General features: G+C 41.1%; 1 protein-coding gene across 4 annotated transcripts in view; it reads left to right on the top strand.

Annotated features, from left to right (window-relative positions):
- SLIT3 (slit guidance ligand 3) overlaps positions 1-19,306 on the top strand; it is a 617,690-nt gene that overhangs the window by 557,214 nt on the left and 41,170 nt on the right. For all 4 annotated transcript variants that reach the window (XR_011144002.1, XM_068960054.1, XM_068960053.1 and 1 more), the window contains 2 exons: positions 728-825; positions 7,353-7,492. Coding sequence is in view for 3 of the 4 variants with exons in the window: in XM_068960054.1 (XP_068816155.1) it covers positions 728-825; positions 7,353-7,492 (238 nt within the window). In the remaining variant the exon portion in view is untranslated. The remainder of the gene's footprint in view (positions 1-727; positions 826-7,352; positions 7,493-19,306) is intronic.

The following is a 19,306-nucleotide window of genomic DNA, read 5'->3' as shown; positions in this document are numbered from 1 at the left end:
TTGAGCGTCCCACACTCCAGTGCATCACACCAGGTATCTAACATCTGCAAAGGCTGGGAGCCAGTACAAACCTGGTGGAGATACGAATGCCTTCTCATGACTGCCATAAGCAAGGAAAACTCTCTGGCAGTGGCAGGGTAACAGGGACTGTTCCAGTACCTTCGGGCTCTAGGGACTCTGTATGGTACCATAATACTGTTCAATAGTAACACACAAAAGTTACAGCTGTTATGAAATGATGTCATGGGCTGGCATCTACCTTCTTTGTTTAGAGATTATTACAAATAGATATATCATTGTTATTTTTCTGAAGTATAACATGAATAATCATTTTTAAATTGAAGCCAAAAATCCCAGCAACCCTGACTGAATTAACATATCGCCTGAGATATTCTCATCTGTAATTGCAGTCGTGTATCAGCTTTCCAGTAGATGAGCTGGCAGGTGGTCATGCTAACAGGACCTTTAGGTCCTGATAGGAAGAGTAAAGAGATCTCTCGAACTTTTTTGTGATTGCACAAGTCCCTTGAGTACTGTCGGGCTTTTACGTCTTTATTCCACAGTGAACGTATCTACTGGTCAGTGAAGAACATAAGGGAGGTGTAAAGGCTCTGAAGACCACAACCCTCCTGTAAATGATGCCACACACAGGGCTGAGCGAGCAAGAGATGTTAATTCAGATGACAGGAGTCTTACTAATCTTGTTTCTTTTGACTTTCCCAAATAGGGTCGAGACTGCAGTGTGCCCATTAATTCTTGCATTCAAAATCCATGTCAGAATGGAGGGACCTGCCACCTCACCGAGGCAAATAAAGATGGATTCAGGTAGTAACACAAAGTTCATTTAAAACAAGATGATAAAATAAGTGTGTTTCTACTTTGCATTAATGCAATCTAATGGCTACTTTATAAAAGCTGCTGCATGTGACAATTCTATTTGCCAGAAAAAACATTAATCTGGTTTCTTTGGTGACATACTGTTTCCTCTGAAACAGGCATCCTTATTTTCTCATAATGGGATGTACTCTCAGAGCTATTTTGAGCTGTCTCCCTGATCTGCTTTGTGTTATCTGTGTGCTAATTTTCCTTGGGGCATCTCAAAATCACATATACTCTTTTTTGTATTTGTAAAAGAGCATCTGTTGCTTGACAACCAGATGCAAAATGTTTTCATACTGAAGAATCTTGTAGACAAACAGGCTTTAAAGAAATCATTAAAAAAACGGAGAGACTGCCACATATTGGGCATAATGCCTGCAAGAGAATAACCTTTACAGCTGGACATTATGGTCTTCACTTTTCCTGTATAAGAAAGATGCAACATAGAGGGGGCAACTCCAAGAGAAGTCCAGAAATTTTCATGAGGTAACTGGAGAAATTTGTGTCACTGAAAGCACTACTTTTCAGGTAAGAAAATACAAGACTGAAGCTTTGACCACATAACATCATTAGAGTTGCTAAGTTTTCTTTTTTTTTTTTTTTTGAGAATAGTTACTGAAATTTGCATGTACTTGGACCTCAGTATTTGTGCTATTTCTTGCACAAAATACGTGCAAAATTACTCCCTGCTGTTGTTTCAACTGCATCTATGAAATCCTCACTTCTGAAAGCATTTATACATTACTCATGCTGCCTGCTTTGTCTCCTCCTATATATAGCTTCATATCAGTGACAGCTGGAGAGCGACACAGAATTGCAAGGTTTATAAATGGTGTAAGCAGGAGGCAAACCAGTACATTTTTTCAGTTGAATTCCAGTTTGGTTTCAGCTGTGACTAAGACCGTTCCAGCTGAGGTTAACTGTTTGCTAGCCACGTCAGCAAACCCACATCCATTTGTGGCAGAAAATAGAATTTCTTTAAATTAGAAAGTGCCAAGGGAAAGCTTGGGTGTTTGATAGGGCTTCAGGTGCAGCAGGAGATGAGCCCCCTGTCCTGCTCCCCTGCCAAAGTTTGAACACTTGTTGTATTGCCAGAAAAGCGTGGCGGCTTGTTTTTAGCTGCCCCAGTCGGTCTCCAAGACGCAGATGCATCGGTCGTGCTGGTGCGTTGCAGTTGGAGGGAAGGAGGACACTCCGCAGGCCATAGCAAGTGCAGGTGTTCGTGGTATTTGATGGCAGCCCGCTCGATTTTAGTACATGATTTTAGGCACAGCGCTACTATGTACCAGTGATCAGAAATTCTTCTTCTTGACTTGGGTCTCGACAGGCCCAACAGAGCATTTTTGGTCAAGAAAAATATTTGCCTGAAGTGGTTTTCAGGTTGGGTTCCCTTTGGTCACCCTCATGTCATACCGTTTGGATTGCTCTGGCCGGCTTGTGCCAAAGCCAAATTGCAATATAAAGTATGTTATCTGCTTTAGCCTATATTGTGTTGAATTACATAGGCCTTTTCTTGGTCAACAGCAGAAGCACTGACTGAACTTACCATAGTAGAATATGTATTTTCTGTCACTCAGTGCTCACTTGCAAAATCTATTGATATTAAAAAATGTGCTATTAAAACACTTGATTATGCCCATAATACCGGAATGACAACCTTCAGTTTGTACTTTGGATCAGGGTTTTGTTTCAGTGTTTTTGTTTTGTTCTGTGATATATATTTAAAAAAAAAAAAAAGCTTTAAATGACTTGAAATGAAAGCTACTTCTGCATTTTTCTTTTGAAAACATTTACGTTTTCAGGGTCTTTGCTTCAGTTCAGAATGAACCTAGTTTTTGAAATCCTTCACAGAACTTCACTGGTGGTTTTGTTGCTTAATAACATTTGAGGCTTTTTAGGAAAGATTTCTGCTTTTATAGTTATTTACATAGTTTCAGTTGGTCTAATAAAAGATGCAGCATAAAACTATATCTCATCAAAATCTTGCTTCATAAAATTGAATGCTCATCCTGTGCAGTGCTCTAGTCGTCTTGCTCCCCTTTCTTCTAGTATAGTCAGCCCACTAAGGTGTCCTTCGCCCCAGCTGCTCTGGAGAACATATGCTACAGCAGCAGGTGGCTTTAGCATATCTTTACACATAGAAAATGTGGACTGGGGATGGAATAGGCTGTGAAGGAAGATAAAGAAACATTTTGAGATTGTTTTTGTTTTGAGGGAAATCTCCTCTCCAGTGGATGGCAGCAGTCACAGTTAACGTGCATATAAATTGTGTGCATCAAGATGGGAAAACGTTGCCTTAGATTATATGCTGCAAGGAAGTGAATGTCAAAAACATTTTCATGAGAGGCCTCCTTGGGTTTTTCTGTTGTGTGGCCTGTAAAAGAAATTATATCTTCTGTATATTCTCTTCCCTAGGGAAATATTCATACACAAACTCTGCTGCCAAACTTGTCAAATCTTTACTCTTGTAAAAAGGAAACTTAAGCCAAAGCTTTCTCCCTGTGAAATGCCAAGCACTTTAACTCTCAAATTTCTGTAGCCTTCGAAAAGAAAAATACCTTTTAAGTAATGCTAAGGTGGTGATGTTCCCCAGGCAAAGACAGGAAATTCATGGCTGTGACGGAGAGCCCAAGGTGGTGCTCCCCGCCGTGACGGAGAGCCCAAGGTGGTGCTCCCCGCCGTGACGGAGAGCCCAAGGTGGTGCTCCCCGCCGTGCCCGGGCCCCGTGATAGGCCTGGAGCTCCCCGGGTTCGCGGGCGCAGCAGGGCTTGGGGGCGGCCGCGGGGCAGGGGTTCACCTCGAGCGCTTCCATCCTTCTCGGCACGTTTCGTTCTTGCATTTTGTTTATTCTGAATCCCTTTCGCGCTCTCTTGTTTGAAGTAGGGACGTCTCCCATGTTAAGCGATAGTTCCGTGGCATCGGGTGGCTCAGCGGATTAGGAACGTGAAGTTCTCCCCCCCTCCCACCACCCATTTATATTGCCCATTCTAATCTAATCTTGTCTGCTATGACAAAAGGCTGCCAAAAAAAGGCAGAGATGATCGAGGCTGATGAAACAAGATGGTCACTCAGATGTGTCCTGGTCATTTAGCATGTCCTAGGTGAGACTTTGTGAAGGAGGCAGAGCTGACAGCTCTGCTTCAGAGTGAGTCACCGGCAGACCTGCCAGTCTTTGGTAGCGCACGCTGTTGGGAAACCCAGGCTCTGCATTATTTTCACTTTTCTCTATACAAAAAGAACTCCGTTGGTCTAGAGCCCTTTGTTCAGGGCTTTCCACAAACTTCAGGTTTCCTCATAAATGTAAAAACCTGGAACCGATTAACTCCCTGGTGTTAATTCTGCCTAGTTCAAGGAGAAGTGGTGCACTTGCAGGCCACTCAGTTGGCATGTAGGTGTAGACAGTTCCTTTACCAAAAAAACGTAACATTCTTGAAAGAATTTATCATGTCTATTTAAAAGTTGGGTTTTTTTAAAAACATAATTTAATGTATGTGTGCCTGTTTTAATATCCAAAGACGAAACTAAAACCAGTTTTGAATATGGTAAACTTAGAATGTTGTTAGTGCGCTTCAGCTCCAAAAGGTTACTCCAGAAATAGTCATTAAGTTCTGTGTTTCATTATGCCTTCACGACGATAATGATGATTGGGATTTTATTTAGTTCTGTATTTTTAGAAAATTGCAACACTTGCACAAAATCCCCAAACTGGAGGAACAGGGAATTTGGACTTCTATGCGGTTTAGATTACAGTAGCTGAGAAAATGCTTCTTTCCTGCATAGATCCATTGTTTCCAAGGTCCCCTTGAAGTGCTGTCTCACACTGCCTCTCTATTTAGTCAGTACAGGCTTTTCATCGTTGTCTCTGGAACTAATTTTCTCTCTTGGTCAGCTGGAACCTGAGTTTGATGACCTTCCAGTCACTCTGCAAACTTCATTTTTCTTCTGAGCTTTTTCTGGGAAAATACATGCAAACAGTCCCAAACTGCAGTTCTTTCAACATGTGGTTCAATCCAGGGCCCGAACTGCATGTTTTATCATTTAATTTCAGCCCTCATATTTGGCACATTTGAACACAAATCAAAATAAAGAATGATATGTAAGTAATAATGTAAAGACTCCTTATGATACATAGGGACCAGTAGCCAAATGTCATTAATTATGCTGACATTTCTTTCAGGATGAAATGTGTCTTAATACTGAGCAATTGTATGCTAACAATCCCATATGTACTGTTACTATTGGTAACTCTACTGACTTGAACCATTCCAGTGATAGTATTTAATAAAGTTGTTGAGCTTTATTGTGAGCACCCAAGCTTTTCCAGTCCTTTTGTGGCAAGAAAGTCATGTTAGATACACACAAAAATAACCAGCTCAAAGCCACTCTTGTTGCTTTTCTTTAAATGGAGAGAAAAATCTGTGCTCCCAAACTGAGACCTTGGATGCCAAGTTGCAGCCTGGAGCATATTTTTATGGCTGAGTTATAAACCTCTGAAAATGGGGTTTTGTAATTCAAAGGGTGACATGATGAATGTGCCACTTTATTTAATTAGATGCCTTTACCCCCTCCCCTGTGCTTTTGTTGCCACAAAAGATGCTGTGCCAGCTCTTCTTTCTTATCTGCCTCCTGAGAGCTGCTGGATCATTGCAGGGTCAGCAGGAGGACATATTTTATTGGCAATAATGAGATAGAGACAGGCAAAGAAAATATTTCTTATTGATTTATTGTATCCTCAATTGGACTGATCTGGGCAGTTTGGTTTTGGTTATTCATGGTGAAAAGTTTCTAACTCTCATGACCTGTGAATGGTCACTGCAGAATTGAAAGTCCCTGTTGGCATGTGACCTTACGTGCCTGCCCTGGTCCCCCCTAGAAATTCTTCCTGTTCTGTTGAGCTAAAACATGCTCCCTAGCCCTTTTCCTTCTTCTTTGTTATTCCCTTAGTTTCTGAGGTTGCTCGTGTCATGAAGAATTTGTTCGCTCCTTGGGGGCCAGTCTCGGGGCGTACTGGAGGTGGATGCCGAGCTGTATACAACCTCCTGCTTCGGAGGCCTGTGCTCTGCTCGTTTGTGGCCCACAGGGGAAAGGGAAGCAAATGTCATGCTGAGAGCAACCAGCCCAAAAGAGTTGTGGGGTCTTTCACAGGTTTTGCAGATTTCCTATTTCTCTCGGGTGCTCTCCACCTCACCCCCGTGACATCTACGTGATAATCATCCTGCGTCCACTCTCTCTGTCTCAGCTGAAAAAAGTTCCCTCCAGCTATCTCTGCATTGGAAACTATTCTGGTTGCAGGAAGCAGCGGCTGGCAATTAGGCGGACAGCTCTGTTGCTTTCTGGTTTTCATCCTCATCAATCAGTAGTGTTTTACATTTGTTCAGCTCCTTTTCTGCCACCAGAACTAGCATGGGAAAGGAAATGAACAGATGAGTGAATGTGTAGTTTGGACTGGGACTCCAGACAAGCCTTCCCGTCCACACACGTGCTTTCTGTGACTGGTGAACAGCGATACTGACGCTTCCAGTATCATCGCTGGCTTCTCAGAAGCCACTGAAATGACTGGAGCACTTAATACACATGTTTAGGCTTTCTCTTAGGAAACTGTGGCCGTTACCTCTCCATCACTTTCAGTTAGTTTAAAATATAAAGGTTCTCTTAGCAACCGTAACTTCTAGATCTAAAGAGGAAAGTGAGATTGAAAAAAATTAAAGCCATTTTTCAATCCCTTAGTTTCTTAGGCTCCCTGAAGGGAGCATGCGTCATGATTTGTGAGACAAAGTATTTAGTGGAGGTATTCCTCAGGCATGTGCACATCCTCAGAGAACCATCAATAGCCCTGCTGTTGTTGGTTTGCATTTAGTTTTAGTTAAAGTATCTAGGCATCCTCAGCTCTTCTGCGCATGGATGTTGCAGAAGCTGTGGAAGTACTGAAATCTTACTACAGTCATAAAAGCAATCATTCCCAAACGTTTCTTGTTTGGACAAGTGACAAAGTGGTAATAAGAAGAAAATATTCGTGTCTGCATACTCAATTCAAGCTGTTGTTCCTTAACAATCTAAACACTGCCAAGTTGCCCTACGATTGTGCAGTCCTCAACAGGCAAGTATCCACATCCTCACAAAATCGTTAGCAGAGAAGCCAAGGATTTGAATATTGTGATGAATGTTTACTCTTCTGCCCTAGAGTTACTTACTGCAATTGAGGGCCAGCGTTATCCCGTTGCAAAGAAAGCAATGGGATACACGACGGAGGCTTTCTCCTGCTGATGTTGTATATCTCACATAAATAATTACATGACTTCATGAACTGTCAGACTGTATCCTTCACCAAACACATGGAGTTAAACTGCTCCGTGCTTCACAACAGCAGTTATTTTGGCTCCAGCAACTCACTTTATATGTTTTAATTTCAGTTAAAAGCCTCCTACCCCTTTCAGAACTGTGCTAATTTTTTTTTTTTTTTTCTTTCTCCAAAGCTGTTCTTGCCTCCTTGGGTACGAGGGGGAGAGGTGTGAAATAAACCCGGATGACTGTGAAGATAATGACTGTGAGAATAACTCTACGTGCGTGGACGGGATCAACAACTATGTCTGTCTCTGCCCTCCTAATTACACAGGTAAGAAAGGGCCACATCCTGAGAATAAAAGGAACCCCAGGAGAGTTTCTCCAGCACCTGAAGGGAAGGGCCCAAAGACAAGTTTGCTCTGTCCATATGTGTATAAGTTACCAAGAATCTAGCCACATTTTAAAGCAACATGCATGTCATACTAATGAATTACTGGAAAGATGATAGTTCTACTGATATTGCGATACATACATGCTCACAAACCTGGCCATTTTTCTGAGTCAAGAAAAGAAGGAGCATCTTGGCAAAGTTTCTTCTACAGCAATGTCTTAGGCTCAGGAGTGCCCTTTAGAACAGGTAGTCCACAACAAACAGGGTGTTGGTTAGACGAATTTGTACTTCTACACTCGTCTTTCTCTAAATGTATCATAGAAATATTCCCAGTACAGAGCTGAGAATGAACTGTTTATTCGTATACTGTATACATCTGTTCTGAATCTTGGAAAATAAAAATGATTCCTATTTAAATTATGGAAGGATAATAGCTTTGGAGGCATGGCTGCCACCTGAGATCCCAGTGCTCTGCTTATATTGAATGAACTGACCCTGACAGCGTGCCATTTAAATTAGTTATCTCCATTTTGCAGCTGGAGGAGCCAAGGTGAATAAGACACTGTAGGCTCAGTTGTAGTCTTAAGAGCACGTGTGTGGCTCTGCAGATGTGCAGTCCACCATGACACAAGTTGGTAACTGAGTTAGACATGAAATGACCATCTCTGCCACCTATCCTGCACTCCAGTTAAATTCCTTCCTAAAACTTCTGCAAGGGGAGAAACTCTCCTAATGGAAATCTAAAAATGATGCTTCTCAAGTCACTACTGGCATGTATGGTTCGCTCGTTCAGACTGTTAGGGTGAGCTTCCTGGCACGGCGTGGAGTAGTAAGGAAACACCTGCAATAGTTCCTACTTCCATGCTTTGAAATGGGTTTATTACCTTCTAAGCATGGAGAAGTAATGAAGGGCTTCTTGTATGCTGGAATATATTACATGTCAAGGGATTTAATGAGGATCAAGTTTGAGTGGCTGAGTAAGGCAGGGGGAAAGCTTCTAGAGTTTCCAAACTCTTAAAATACTTTTGTGGCCGATATGAAGGAGGCCCATGTAAATCTTTAGCTGAGAAAAGCCTTATGACTTGAATGTACATTTATTAGAGTTCTGAAATGATCTTTCTGCCAAAAACCGAAAAACTTCAGCTTACAGACTAAAGAGTTTTGCTTATAGCATGTTGAGCCCATTGTGCTTACTTGCACACTACTCGTGTGAGCTATTCTTGGGTGGTTTCAAACAGAACTTTATGCACGGAGGCAGAGCGTTTACATTTACAGGGGAAAAGATATTGTATGGCCAAAAAAATGGATGCGTAGTTAAAGAACTGAGTCCAGCATGTGTGCAAATACTCCTTGCTTTTCAGAGGCTTGTTGCAGGTTGTTTGGGCTTTTGCAGAGAAAAAAAGTAGGAAAGAGCTAGACTGGGATTTCTTCTCAAATGGGAGTCTGGATAGAGGCCAGAGATCTCACATGACGTTTTTGAAGCAGTTTTGAAATACTTTTAGTTATCTTCCAGCTTAATTTTTTTTACCTGAATATTATCAGTGCTGTTTCTATGCTTATTAGCAGGAGTTTTTCAAGTACTTGGTGTTTAAATGCCACTTACTAGATTCTGGTCTTGCATGTAGGATGCACACAATTGTATATACTACACAGCAAGCAATTGCTATCAGAGTACAGGCAACAGCTTTGACTGCAGTTGAAATAGACTGAATTTTTGAAGAAGAGCAGGAATTACTTCTGGAAAAATATAATACGGATCATATGTGAAGACAGGCTACAAAAATGGAGCTGGCTTAACTTAGAAAAGTGAAGAGTTACAGTAGTTCGTGTTGCTAAAAAAAATAAGAAGAGTTTAGTGAACTGTGATAAAAGAATTGCCTTTACCTACTTCACCTCTGTTTTGGATGGCAATAGTTCATCCAACCCTGTCAGTCACCTGGAAGGATTCCCCGTGGTGCGGTGGCTAGGCTGAAGTACCCCACAGAGAGCATTAGGTGTTACACCTGGGCCTCTCAGAGCAGAAATGCAGGGAACAGCCTAAAATGACTGGAAGAACTGAAGCCATCAGCCAAACAAGAGTGAGCTGCCAGCCAAGCAGACTCTGAGCCACAGTTTTGGAGGTCCTCTAAGAGCTGAATCCGAACCCAAGAAATTAGACATCATCCGAGGCTGCCTGAAGAGCACCGAAGGTAAAGCCATGGAAGCACATGGGAAAGTCATGAAGAAGCACTGTAAGAGGATTTGTAAGTGTGACCAGAGAAGGGAGGCCACAGAGTTTGACTGAAATCTCCTGTGACATCAGAGGATTTCTGCATTTATTCCAATTAAACCGTTTTGTCCTGAAGCAATAGCTGAATATACTGAATATACTATGGCAGTATATTTGAAAAGAAGTAGGTGCAGATAACTTGAACACTGTGGTTGTATGTGCTAAGAACAGCGAATGCTGGCCTTTCGAAGAGAAAGCAGATGCCTGGAAGAGTCAGCAACACTTATGCCCATGCTCAGGACTATGCTTTGAGATACTCGCCTGCCTCACAAGTGCCGGGCATGCTAACCGTTGAGGCAGCAAACTGCATGTTGCAGAATAGCCAAGCCTAAGGGTTGTATCTATATTTATATGAACAAAGAATGGCCGACAGGATGTTTGCCAGGGAAGTAGTTGTTCTGGGAAGTACTTTGGGAGACAGTGAACTCTTGATTTGATACTTTGCCAAAAGGGGCAGTGATATCCGTCAGGGTATACCCAGTAGGACAGGAACAGGCAGGTAAATCTGTCTTTGTGTTATGACCAAATATTATATTTAAGTCTGTTGTTCAGAATTCAAGGAACAAGCTGAGAGATGAGAAAGAGGATTACAGATGAAGTGCAAAAATCTTTGGGGAGGTTGAGAACAGGCCGTGAAGATCTCAAGAAAAAACTTGTTTGGCACAACAAAAAAAAAAGTAGAGAGAGAGAGAGAGAGTTTTTCACACTTTACAAACACTTATGTGGAGAATAGAAATTTCATAAAATATTTCAGTGGCTGGACTTTGAGGCTGAACAAATCCAGACCATACATTTTTATCAGCCAAGAATTGTCAGTCCTAGATCCAAATTGAATTTCTCAGTAGATACTCTAGTTAAAACACAATTTGATGATTCAGGAATGGTCTGGGTTACACTGGAGATTGCACTAGACATTCACAAGTCTTTTCTGTGGTGTTTTCAGTGGCTTTCAGGTTGTTTATTATAGATGAGCAGCTCAGCTATCACAAGCTCTTTTCTTTCTTGGTGGTAGAGGGAGCCAGGTAGCTCTCCATAGGAGGTACTCTGAAGCCCTCATCAGTCCTCTGATCTTTGGTGCCCTAGTACTTGGTAAAACCATAACAGTATTACAGTAAAAACTGTATGCATTAAATGTATTTTGTGATATACATAATAGTCTAAGTAGAAGAAGGAAGAATGGATGAGCATGTATATGTGGTGTTTTGCAAGAAATATTAGGATCCCACTAAGTTTGGTTGACTAATGGTTAAGTCATGATAGTAAATCTTAGTTCCTCAGTAAAACACAAATCAAAAGCGCGTGTCTTGGAAATGCTGACTATTGACAGAGTTGCAGTATCCAGGGTCTGTTTTTTTTCCGTATCTTAATATTTTCCTGCTTTATTTTCTGTCTTTCTAGTTTGACTTGCTATACCCTTTTAAGGAAAAAATATCCCAAATGATTATGTATAAATTTTGCGTTCATTGGTAGGAATAATGGAGGCCAGAAGTCTTTCTTCAATTAATAACTTTTTGCAGTGTTTTCCTTTAAAATTCTTTGACAGTTTTTCCCCACTCAAACTAGGTTGCAGATGAAAAATGGCCAGTTTGGTAAGTGACTGCTGAGGGAAGGAATTTCCCACACTCCAGTCCCATTTCACTTTCATTAAAGAAAAAAAAACATTCACACAAAAACCTCCTTCCTAGTGCCTTTCCATCTAGTAGTTTTAAAACAATGTGCAAATACATATGGATTCTATGAAGTAGATAAACATTAGTTAAAAAGAACAAAACTGAGATAGAGGGAGGGCAGGCAATTAGTTGATTGCCATAAAAAAGATTCAGTGGCAGAAATAGGAGGCTTGATTCTCCTTAGCCAAGCCCTTAATGTACCACCAGGTTTCCTCACCATTCCTAAAGTCAACATTTTCAGTTTTACTTGCCTGTATTTAAATAATTGAAACAATCCTTATGCCGAAGTCCTTTACTTGTCAGCTGGTGTCTCGTTTTTCCTTTCCCTGGTGGTGTAGTTTAATCCTGGAGCTAAATTAAAAGATTGTACTTCTTCCAGGATAATCATCTATCCAAAGTTCAGCCAGCTCTGCAGCTACGGCAGTCCCTGGACTGGCTTACAACCTGTTGGGTCCCTTGATGGATTACAGCTCCTCCTTCCAGTTTTGTGGTCTTCACTCCTCCTGAAAGCAAAACGTGGCTAGGAACAGGAAAAGAGGAAGCTGTGAATCAGATCAGTCACGATATCTTTGTTCATTCTTTCTTTGAGGGATCCGTTTTTCTGATTTTTGTCCATTTTCATCATTCTACTGATTTCTTAGCCTCATTTTTGTAATGTGTCCGTTTCTGATGCCGTGGCTTTAACACAGCCTGTCTCCAGCTATTTAGTTATTTGTTTAGCACTCCCCCGCCCCCTCTCTTTGTTTTTAAGAAATCTAGGACAAAATCCATACTATTTTTCCTTTCCATTCGTTTTTCAATTGACTTCTGTCATAGACCTTCTTGAGGACCATAACAAATTTGCTCATAATTCTAGATTCAAAGGCAGAATTTTGCACCTCTGAAGAGATCCTCTCCTCAGCCTCCCTAGCCCTTGCACTCTCCTTAAAAGAGGTATCCAAGCATACAAAAAGGACCCAAGGGTCTCTACCAAACATGTATCATACACTTTGAGTGGTTTTTATGCTTTACTTACTAGTTTATTTAGTTTTGTTTATATGTTTGCTATGACTTTTCCTTCCTCCTATCTCCAGAGGCAGAAATAGGTAGCTTTTACACCAAAAAAAAAAAAAAAAATCGGGAAATAATTCAGTTTTTGCTAAGGATTGTGACAAGCCTCCACAAATAGCCACACCTCTTTGTTCTGAAGCCTAACAAAAAATTGAAGTGGCTTGTAATACTGGAAATAGATCTTTTCTAAAATGCATGACATCCCGTGGAGGAGGGGGGAAGAAAAACCTAAAAGTTTTAAAATAGTCTCTTTCTCTGGGAAAAAGCTGCAAGCAGTTTATATCACTGAAAAAAAGCTCTCAAAAACAAAGCTAGAAACTATTTCTGGTTTTATGTGCTTGAAAGACAAGGCTAAGATGTATTTTACCTTAGGGGACCTTGCGGTGTCCTGCGGTAGATAGCATCTGAGATTTTTGCAGTTACGCTACTTTTAGACAGAACGCTATTCACTGTTAGTGATTATGGGCCCTTTTTCTGGCATATCTGATTGTGGTAACGTTGCGAGGCCAAAGCCAGGCACTTAGTCAAGCAAAACGGCTGTGGAAGGAAGAAGTTGTGTGGTGCCTTGTGGTTGACACGCGTTTGTGGAGCGCCCGAGCCTGTTTCCCATAGCTAACCACTGGGAGGCTGATTCAAAACAACCCCTGGGAAGGACACCAGTGGCAGCTGGATTAAGCTTAAGTGAATCATTGCATTGAAGATTTGGGGTTTTCCCCCCCGCCTTGTGTGTTTTAAACTACGTGTTGAACGTACAAGCAGGAAGTTTTTAGATAGTGTGGTTCAGCCTTGTGGTCCCACAGGGGTTTGGACTGCCTAATAAACACAGAAGGCATTAAACAAGTACTTAACTGTAAGACCCTTTGAAAAATTTGGAATTTTAGCCATAATTTCCATGAGATAAACAGAGCAAATTATGGTCAAAGGTTGGTGTATATTCCTCCTCCTACCTAAAGGAGTTCTGCCTTACATGGAAGTTTCTCAGTTTTAGTTACTTGGCAAATGTGAAGTGTGTCTGCTTTCTGTGTAAAAAAGAAAGAGGCACCTATGTTTGCCACTTGTGTAGCCAGTGGATGAGAAGAGTTGGAATTGCTTAGAAATGCTTAGCTTAGTTCAAGAGCCTAAGCCCATATCCCATCCTGTTTTATTAAGAGAGGACCGCAGGTTGTTGCTGTCGGGTGGGAGTCTCTTATCTCACTCTGGGATTGAAGGAAATGGCACAACACCTGGCAGTGCTACAGCCTGACCGGGCTCCTCAGCAGGCCACGGCACAGGGGTTGTGTCACACTGGAGCTTTGCAGCGTCAGACAGCCCAGGATTTCTTCTGGTCAAATTCCCATTTGTAAGATTTAATGTGTCATGTTTTAGGAACCAGATATTTCTCCTTGTTCATCACGACCGCAGTGTATCCGTAAGAAAATGTAATCTCAAGTATCGTTCTGTACTCCCGTGTACTCAGCTGCCACTGTCTTAAAGAATGGATGAAAATATCATCTGCAAACATCATTCATGGTTGATGAAATCCAGTCTGTGAAGAAATTCATCAGGAGATTAGAAGTTGACCACAATGCCGTTAATTATATAGCAAGTTGCTTACTTGTGGGCAGTGCATACTGCATAATTACCAATCCTGGGATGAGCACCTATGGACAGTTAGCATAGTCAGCACTCGGGTAACTCAGTGATGGACATATTAGAATTGCCAGCAGGAAATAGTATGAAGTATATAAAGCATATAAAGTATTCTTCAAAGACCTTTATATGTAAAAGCGTGTATTCTGAAGGAGCATCTATAGTTTGTTACCTTTTGTTAAGCCTACCAGAAGTTAGGTTAGATACTTCAAACAAAGAAGTGTGACTTGAATGTCTCGGAAACTTAAGCTTATTAGTTAGAGCAGAGGTTGGTCGAATGTTTTAGGTGTTCACTGAAAATCATGATGGCAAGGATGCAAAGTTCCTGTTACACTTGGTTTCCTAGCACCATGGGGCTGAACGTTTGATCACCCTCTCACCAGTTGTAGGACCACAGTGGAAGTCACCTTTAGAAGGCAGGCTGTCTTAAAAAAAACATTTTGACATCAGGGCATCGAACTGTTTCACTGTGACCTGGTATGCTCTGCGTATGCGTTTGCAAAACCTGGACCCAAAAGGCTCAAGTCAGTTGCCTAAACCTATGCGTCTAATGCCATTTGAGATGCTCCGGAGTGTGCTGCTTGATCTCCAGTGGCCATTTCAGAAGGGCATGGGTCTACAGAGTGTCCTGTCCCATGTCTACCAGCCCTGAAAGGACATCCCAGAAACCCTACGGTATTTCAGATGTCACTAGATGCCTGGATGTATATAACTGAATTGATCCCTGTCTATTCCAGGCATGTGGTTCTGAGGGAAAATGCTAGATGGCAGGTGACCACCCTGTAAGAGCGTTAGAAATTGTCCATTTTAGTTGGTTTTTTTTTTTTTTTGCCTGTAAAATGAGGAGATATTTTGTCCTTAGAGAGTTTTAATGCCTGTGGTAGGCAAAGTATTGACTTGTGTGTCAAATGGTGTATTGCTTTAGACACATCACTTTAGAGTTGACTTTCTCTGCTTTCCTGTGTGGGGAAATAATGGGCTCTGTGCTGTTGGATTGTATTTATTGCTTTATATATGCGCATACATATGTATACTTGTATGTATCAGTAACAACTTTTTGCAGAACTCTGGTTTCTTTCATTGTTGTTGGGTGGCAGCTGTAAAAAGTTAAATACACTGATCTTTGCTCAAGTTGGTAAGTTTAATAATGGCTAACCTAAGGATAGTCTGATTAGACCTGCCAGCCACAAACAGGAAAACTTAAGAGGGTGAAAAACTGTAAAACAACGTGCAAGTGAAACTAAACAAAGCTGAAGTGACAAGTTACCTAACATGATCTGTTTCTCTATCTAGATCTTGCTACTTAATCAGTTATCTCTTTGTTTAACCTTAAGATTAGAAGTAGGTATTTGCTCCCTAGTGCTGAAAAACAAGTCACTTGGGAATTTCAGTGTGCACTTTAACTTAAAGCTCCTATTTAAAACATAGGCCAAAAGCTGATGCTTGAAAACTCAGATATGAGTTTTTAAAGCGTTAACATGGAATAAACAGCATAAAATAATTCTTACTTCTCTGCCTGCTAAGTCTCGTGGGCACTGTTTGTCAAGCAGGAGCAGACTTCATTAATAATCCAGAACCAGAATTCTGCTGCAGTGCCTTCCAGGTAGTTTTCAAAAAACATTGCTTTTGGGTTTAGCAGGATTTCTTGGTATCTAACATGGCAGCTGAGGCAGATTTGCTACTAAAGGATTCTGAAAGAGACTTTTCTCTTTTCGCCATTGCAAACTTAAGTAGTTTGGAAGTGAAAAAACCTATTTTTTTTCCTAAGATGAGCCTCAAATCTTTTTCATTGAACATCAACAAAATTCCTAACTGAATTATTTTCTTGGCAACACCCCTACTAGTGTATTGGAGGGACAGCCTATGTCTGGTCCACCCAACCATTTTTAAGTTCTGTCAGTGCCAACTGGAAATAGCAGGAGCACACTTTTTTTTAATAACTGAGAAGAGAGAAGGGGAAAGTAAAGAGCAAAAAACATTTCTTTGGATGCAAGATATTAGCTATCAACTGAGTAATCTCTTAGAAGAATAACAGCACAATATTTTTTTATTACCAGTAAAGGGACAAGTTCCATTCTGACTTACCTGGCAAAGTTAGGAAAATTGCAACATACTATTTAACCACTCAAATATCTGTCTTCTCCCTGTGCAGCCTGTAAAAGTTTGCTCCGTGGATGAAGGCCAAGCTGTCTCCATCCTTTTCTCAAGTAATATTGTGAAACTCTTGACAGCATTTTTGCTCTTAGTCTTCCAGGCCCTACAAAAGCACCCCTCATGTGAGGGTGAGAATATTTTCCATGTTGCCTTATTAGTTATTTCATGAATACCACGAATGAGAGAACAAAGGATAGCCTAAGTGGCTTAGGAAACCAAAACGTAGAACTCATTGGTTGCAAATTGGTGGGCTCTATGATCTATTCAGAACCGTGGTTTTACTTACAGATAAATAAATAAAATATATCAGTACCTCCAAGCTCTTCTTTTACTGATTAAGGAGAAATAGTGTAACTTGGATCCTAGTTTTAAAAGTCTAATGTGGCATGAAATAAATAGCTCTTTTGACAACATAGAATGGGGAAAAAATTATTGAACTGTGTGCAAAAGTCATCTTTATTGCTCTATTGTTGTTTTGGCTTCATTTTGGCTGTGTGGAAGGCTACAGAAAAGCTTAAGCATGTTTCTTGGCAGCTCCTCATAAGCAACGAGCCCTGCGGAAAGTCAATGTGAAAAGCCCCATGAAATTCAGGATTTTGCTGAAGAAATAAGAGCAGGGAAATGTTGCAGGAGATAATAAATACTGTGTTGTGGCTTTTTGGAAAAAATGAGTATTGCTGGTGAAGGGGACAAGGGACGTAGTTCCAAAGGGGCAGAATACCTTTCCTATTGGTTTGAGAACAGAGGTCCCCTTTCCTGTTTTTTTTTTTTTTTCTGGGTTTCTTTTTTTTTTTTTTAAACGCATGAGACAGCAGTGATGAGCAGTCCACCTGTTAGTACCCTGTCAGTACAATTTGCTTCTAATCTGAAAGTCACACTTTTGTGGCAGCAGAGCAGGTTGCTTTCTTCATCCATTTAACGCCCGCTTTTCTTAAGCGGGCACTACTTACCAGCACGTTACTGCTGGCCTTAAGGAGCCCAAAATGCAGTGCCCACACAGCTGAGGTTGTGCCCGTCTTTAAAAAGATACTCTCTTCTTACCATGCCTCAGCTCTGTGGACTGCAAACCTTCTTGAGTTAATACCTCCAGCTACCATCAAAAGTAAAATCTGATGGCATAAGTGGCTTTCCTTTTGTACATCTGACATAGCCCTAACCTCTTCCTCACGGGGTGCGTTGTGGATGCTGTCCACTCCCCCAGGCTTTCATGAGTGTGGGTGTGCCTCCATGAAACAAAACCCATGACTTAGGATAAAAGTTTTGCTTAACCTATTGGAGAAGAAATATTAATTCTGTTTTCCTGTCTTATATGTAAGCATTTTAGAGACCCTTGTGTACCCAAATTGGAGCTCTGATCTGAGAATATATAGGAGAGGAAAAAGGGGAGGTTGGATGGTTTTCTAGGTTATGGGGAGCATTACACTGAAATTTTCTGTTGTTTTGGCATGATCAAATACCTTCCACAAAGAGCATTAATGCTGCTAGAAGTTGGCTTGAGATTAATGTAGAGTTCATGTTCAGATTCACATAGCTATCCAGTGAGAAACTTGGAAGAGACCTTTAATTGCTGCACAGAGAAGCAGCCTTGTGTCACTCTGAAAAGGAGAGAGAATCAGATTTTTCCTCTGATACTCACGTTAAAGTGGGCGATGAATATAGCACCCTCAGGTCTGAGGGCAGATTTTTTGGCCGAAATGTTTTCTGACTGAATAAAATACAAAAAAGTCTTTGTGTAGCTAGGGCCTCGGGTTTTGCTTTTCAGAAAGTGTTTTATTTCCCTGGCATGCTTTCTGCAACATCCAGTGAACATTGGTGGAGCCTGAAATAATTTATCAAGAAGAATTTTCTTCCCTGAGATGAGGCTGCTCAAGTTGCAAGATGTTCCCAAGTGAGCTCTGTAACGAGTGATAGATGAGGAAAAATAACAGGAAGGATCCTTAAACATTCCAAGTTTTGCATGAAAAATGATAAATTTTTGGATGCTGTGTTTGGTACCAAGCCTGGAATTCTCCTAAATTTTGATAGTGGAGCCTTCAGTATGACACAGTGAGTCATAATATTTGACAAGCGTATACATTTTGGGAGATTTTTCACTGGATCCTTAAGCACTTGTCAAGACTGATGAGAAGAATATTCTAAGAAGAATTATGATTTCCTTTGCGAGTTTAAGAAACTATTCTTATTTTTTTCTTAAAGCCTGTTTCCTTTTCTTCAAAATAAAAAGATAAAAAGAAGCCTGACAAGGCTGTATTGGACCTTTTTTTGCAAAACAATTGGAGGCATCTATCCATGCTGTACTCAATTATTAAATGATATCTTAGGAAAATGTTTCCAGCTTTAGATTATCTTGTTCTTTTAATGTCACCAGCCAGTTACATTTTTGTCATATATATTTTCACATATGATTTGTATGCTATTTTGTACTGGCAAGTGGAGTATGAAGAAGACAGACAACTGGCCAGGGCTTGAGATGAGTTCTGATCTGCTGGTGGTAATGTCTGCACGGGGACCGAGGGGTAGTCACTTTGCTTGTTAGTATTGGGCTGGCTGGTGGTCTGTGGATTTGGGGATTGGTTAAGTAAGCAGACCTATTTCCAGTTCTGCCACCTCAAAAATGTGTTAATGGCTGTCCCCAGTGACAGCTGTGTTCATATTGATATGACCTGAATGTCCCTGCTTGCTTTTGATGAACAAAGTGCACGAGCCAACCCCACGGCCAGCAGATGATCTGTTTCTCTGGTTCCCGTGGATGTGCAGCCATCTATTTTGTTGGCATGTCTCCCCTCCCTGAGCTGGCTACGTTCATTACGTTTGTCCAAGATTTCTCCAAGGCTGTAAAAATACTGGGTAGTTTTTAACAGCAGTGGTTTCATGGGATTACCTGGCTCCAGATGGGAATGTTTGTCTTACAGCTGTTCTTACAAACAAGAAACTGTCCACAGTAGATTGTCATGCCAGGCTTCACCAGTATTGCCACAGTCA

This window comes from Struthio camelus, chromosome 13 (assembly GCF_040807025.1).
Source record: "Struthio camelus isolate bStrCam1 chromosome 13, bStrCam1.hap1, whole genome shotgun sequence".
In the NCBI taxonomy this organism is placed as follows: Eukaryota; Metazoa; Chordata; class Aves; order Struthioniformes; family Struthionidae; genus Struthio; species Struthio camelus.
This window is presented reverse-complemented; position numbering and strand designations above follow the sequence as displayed.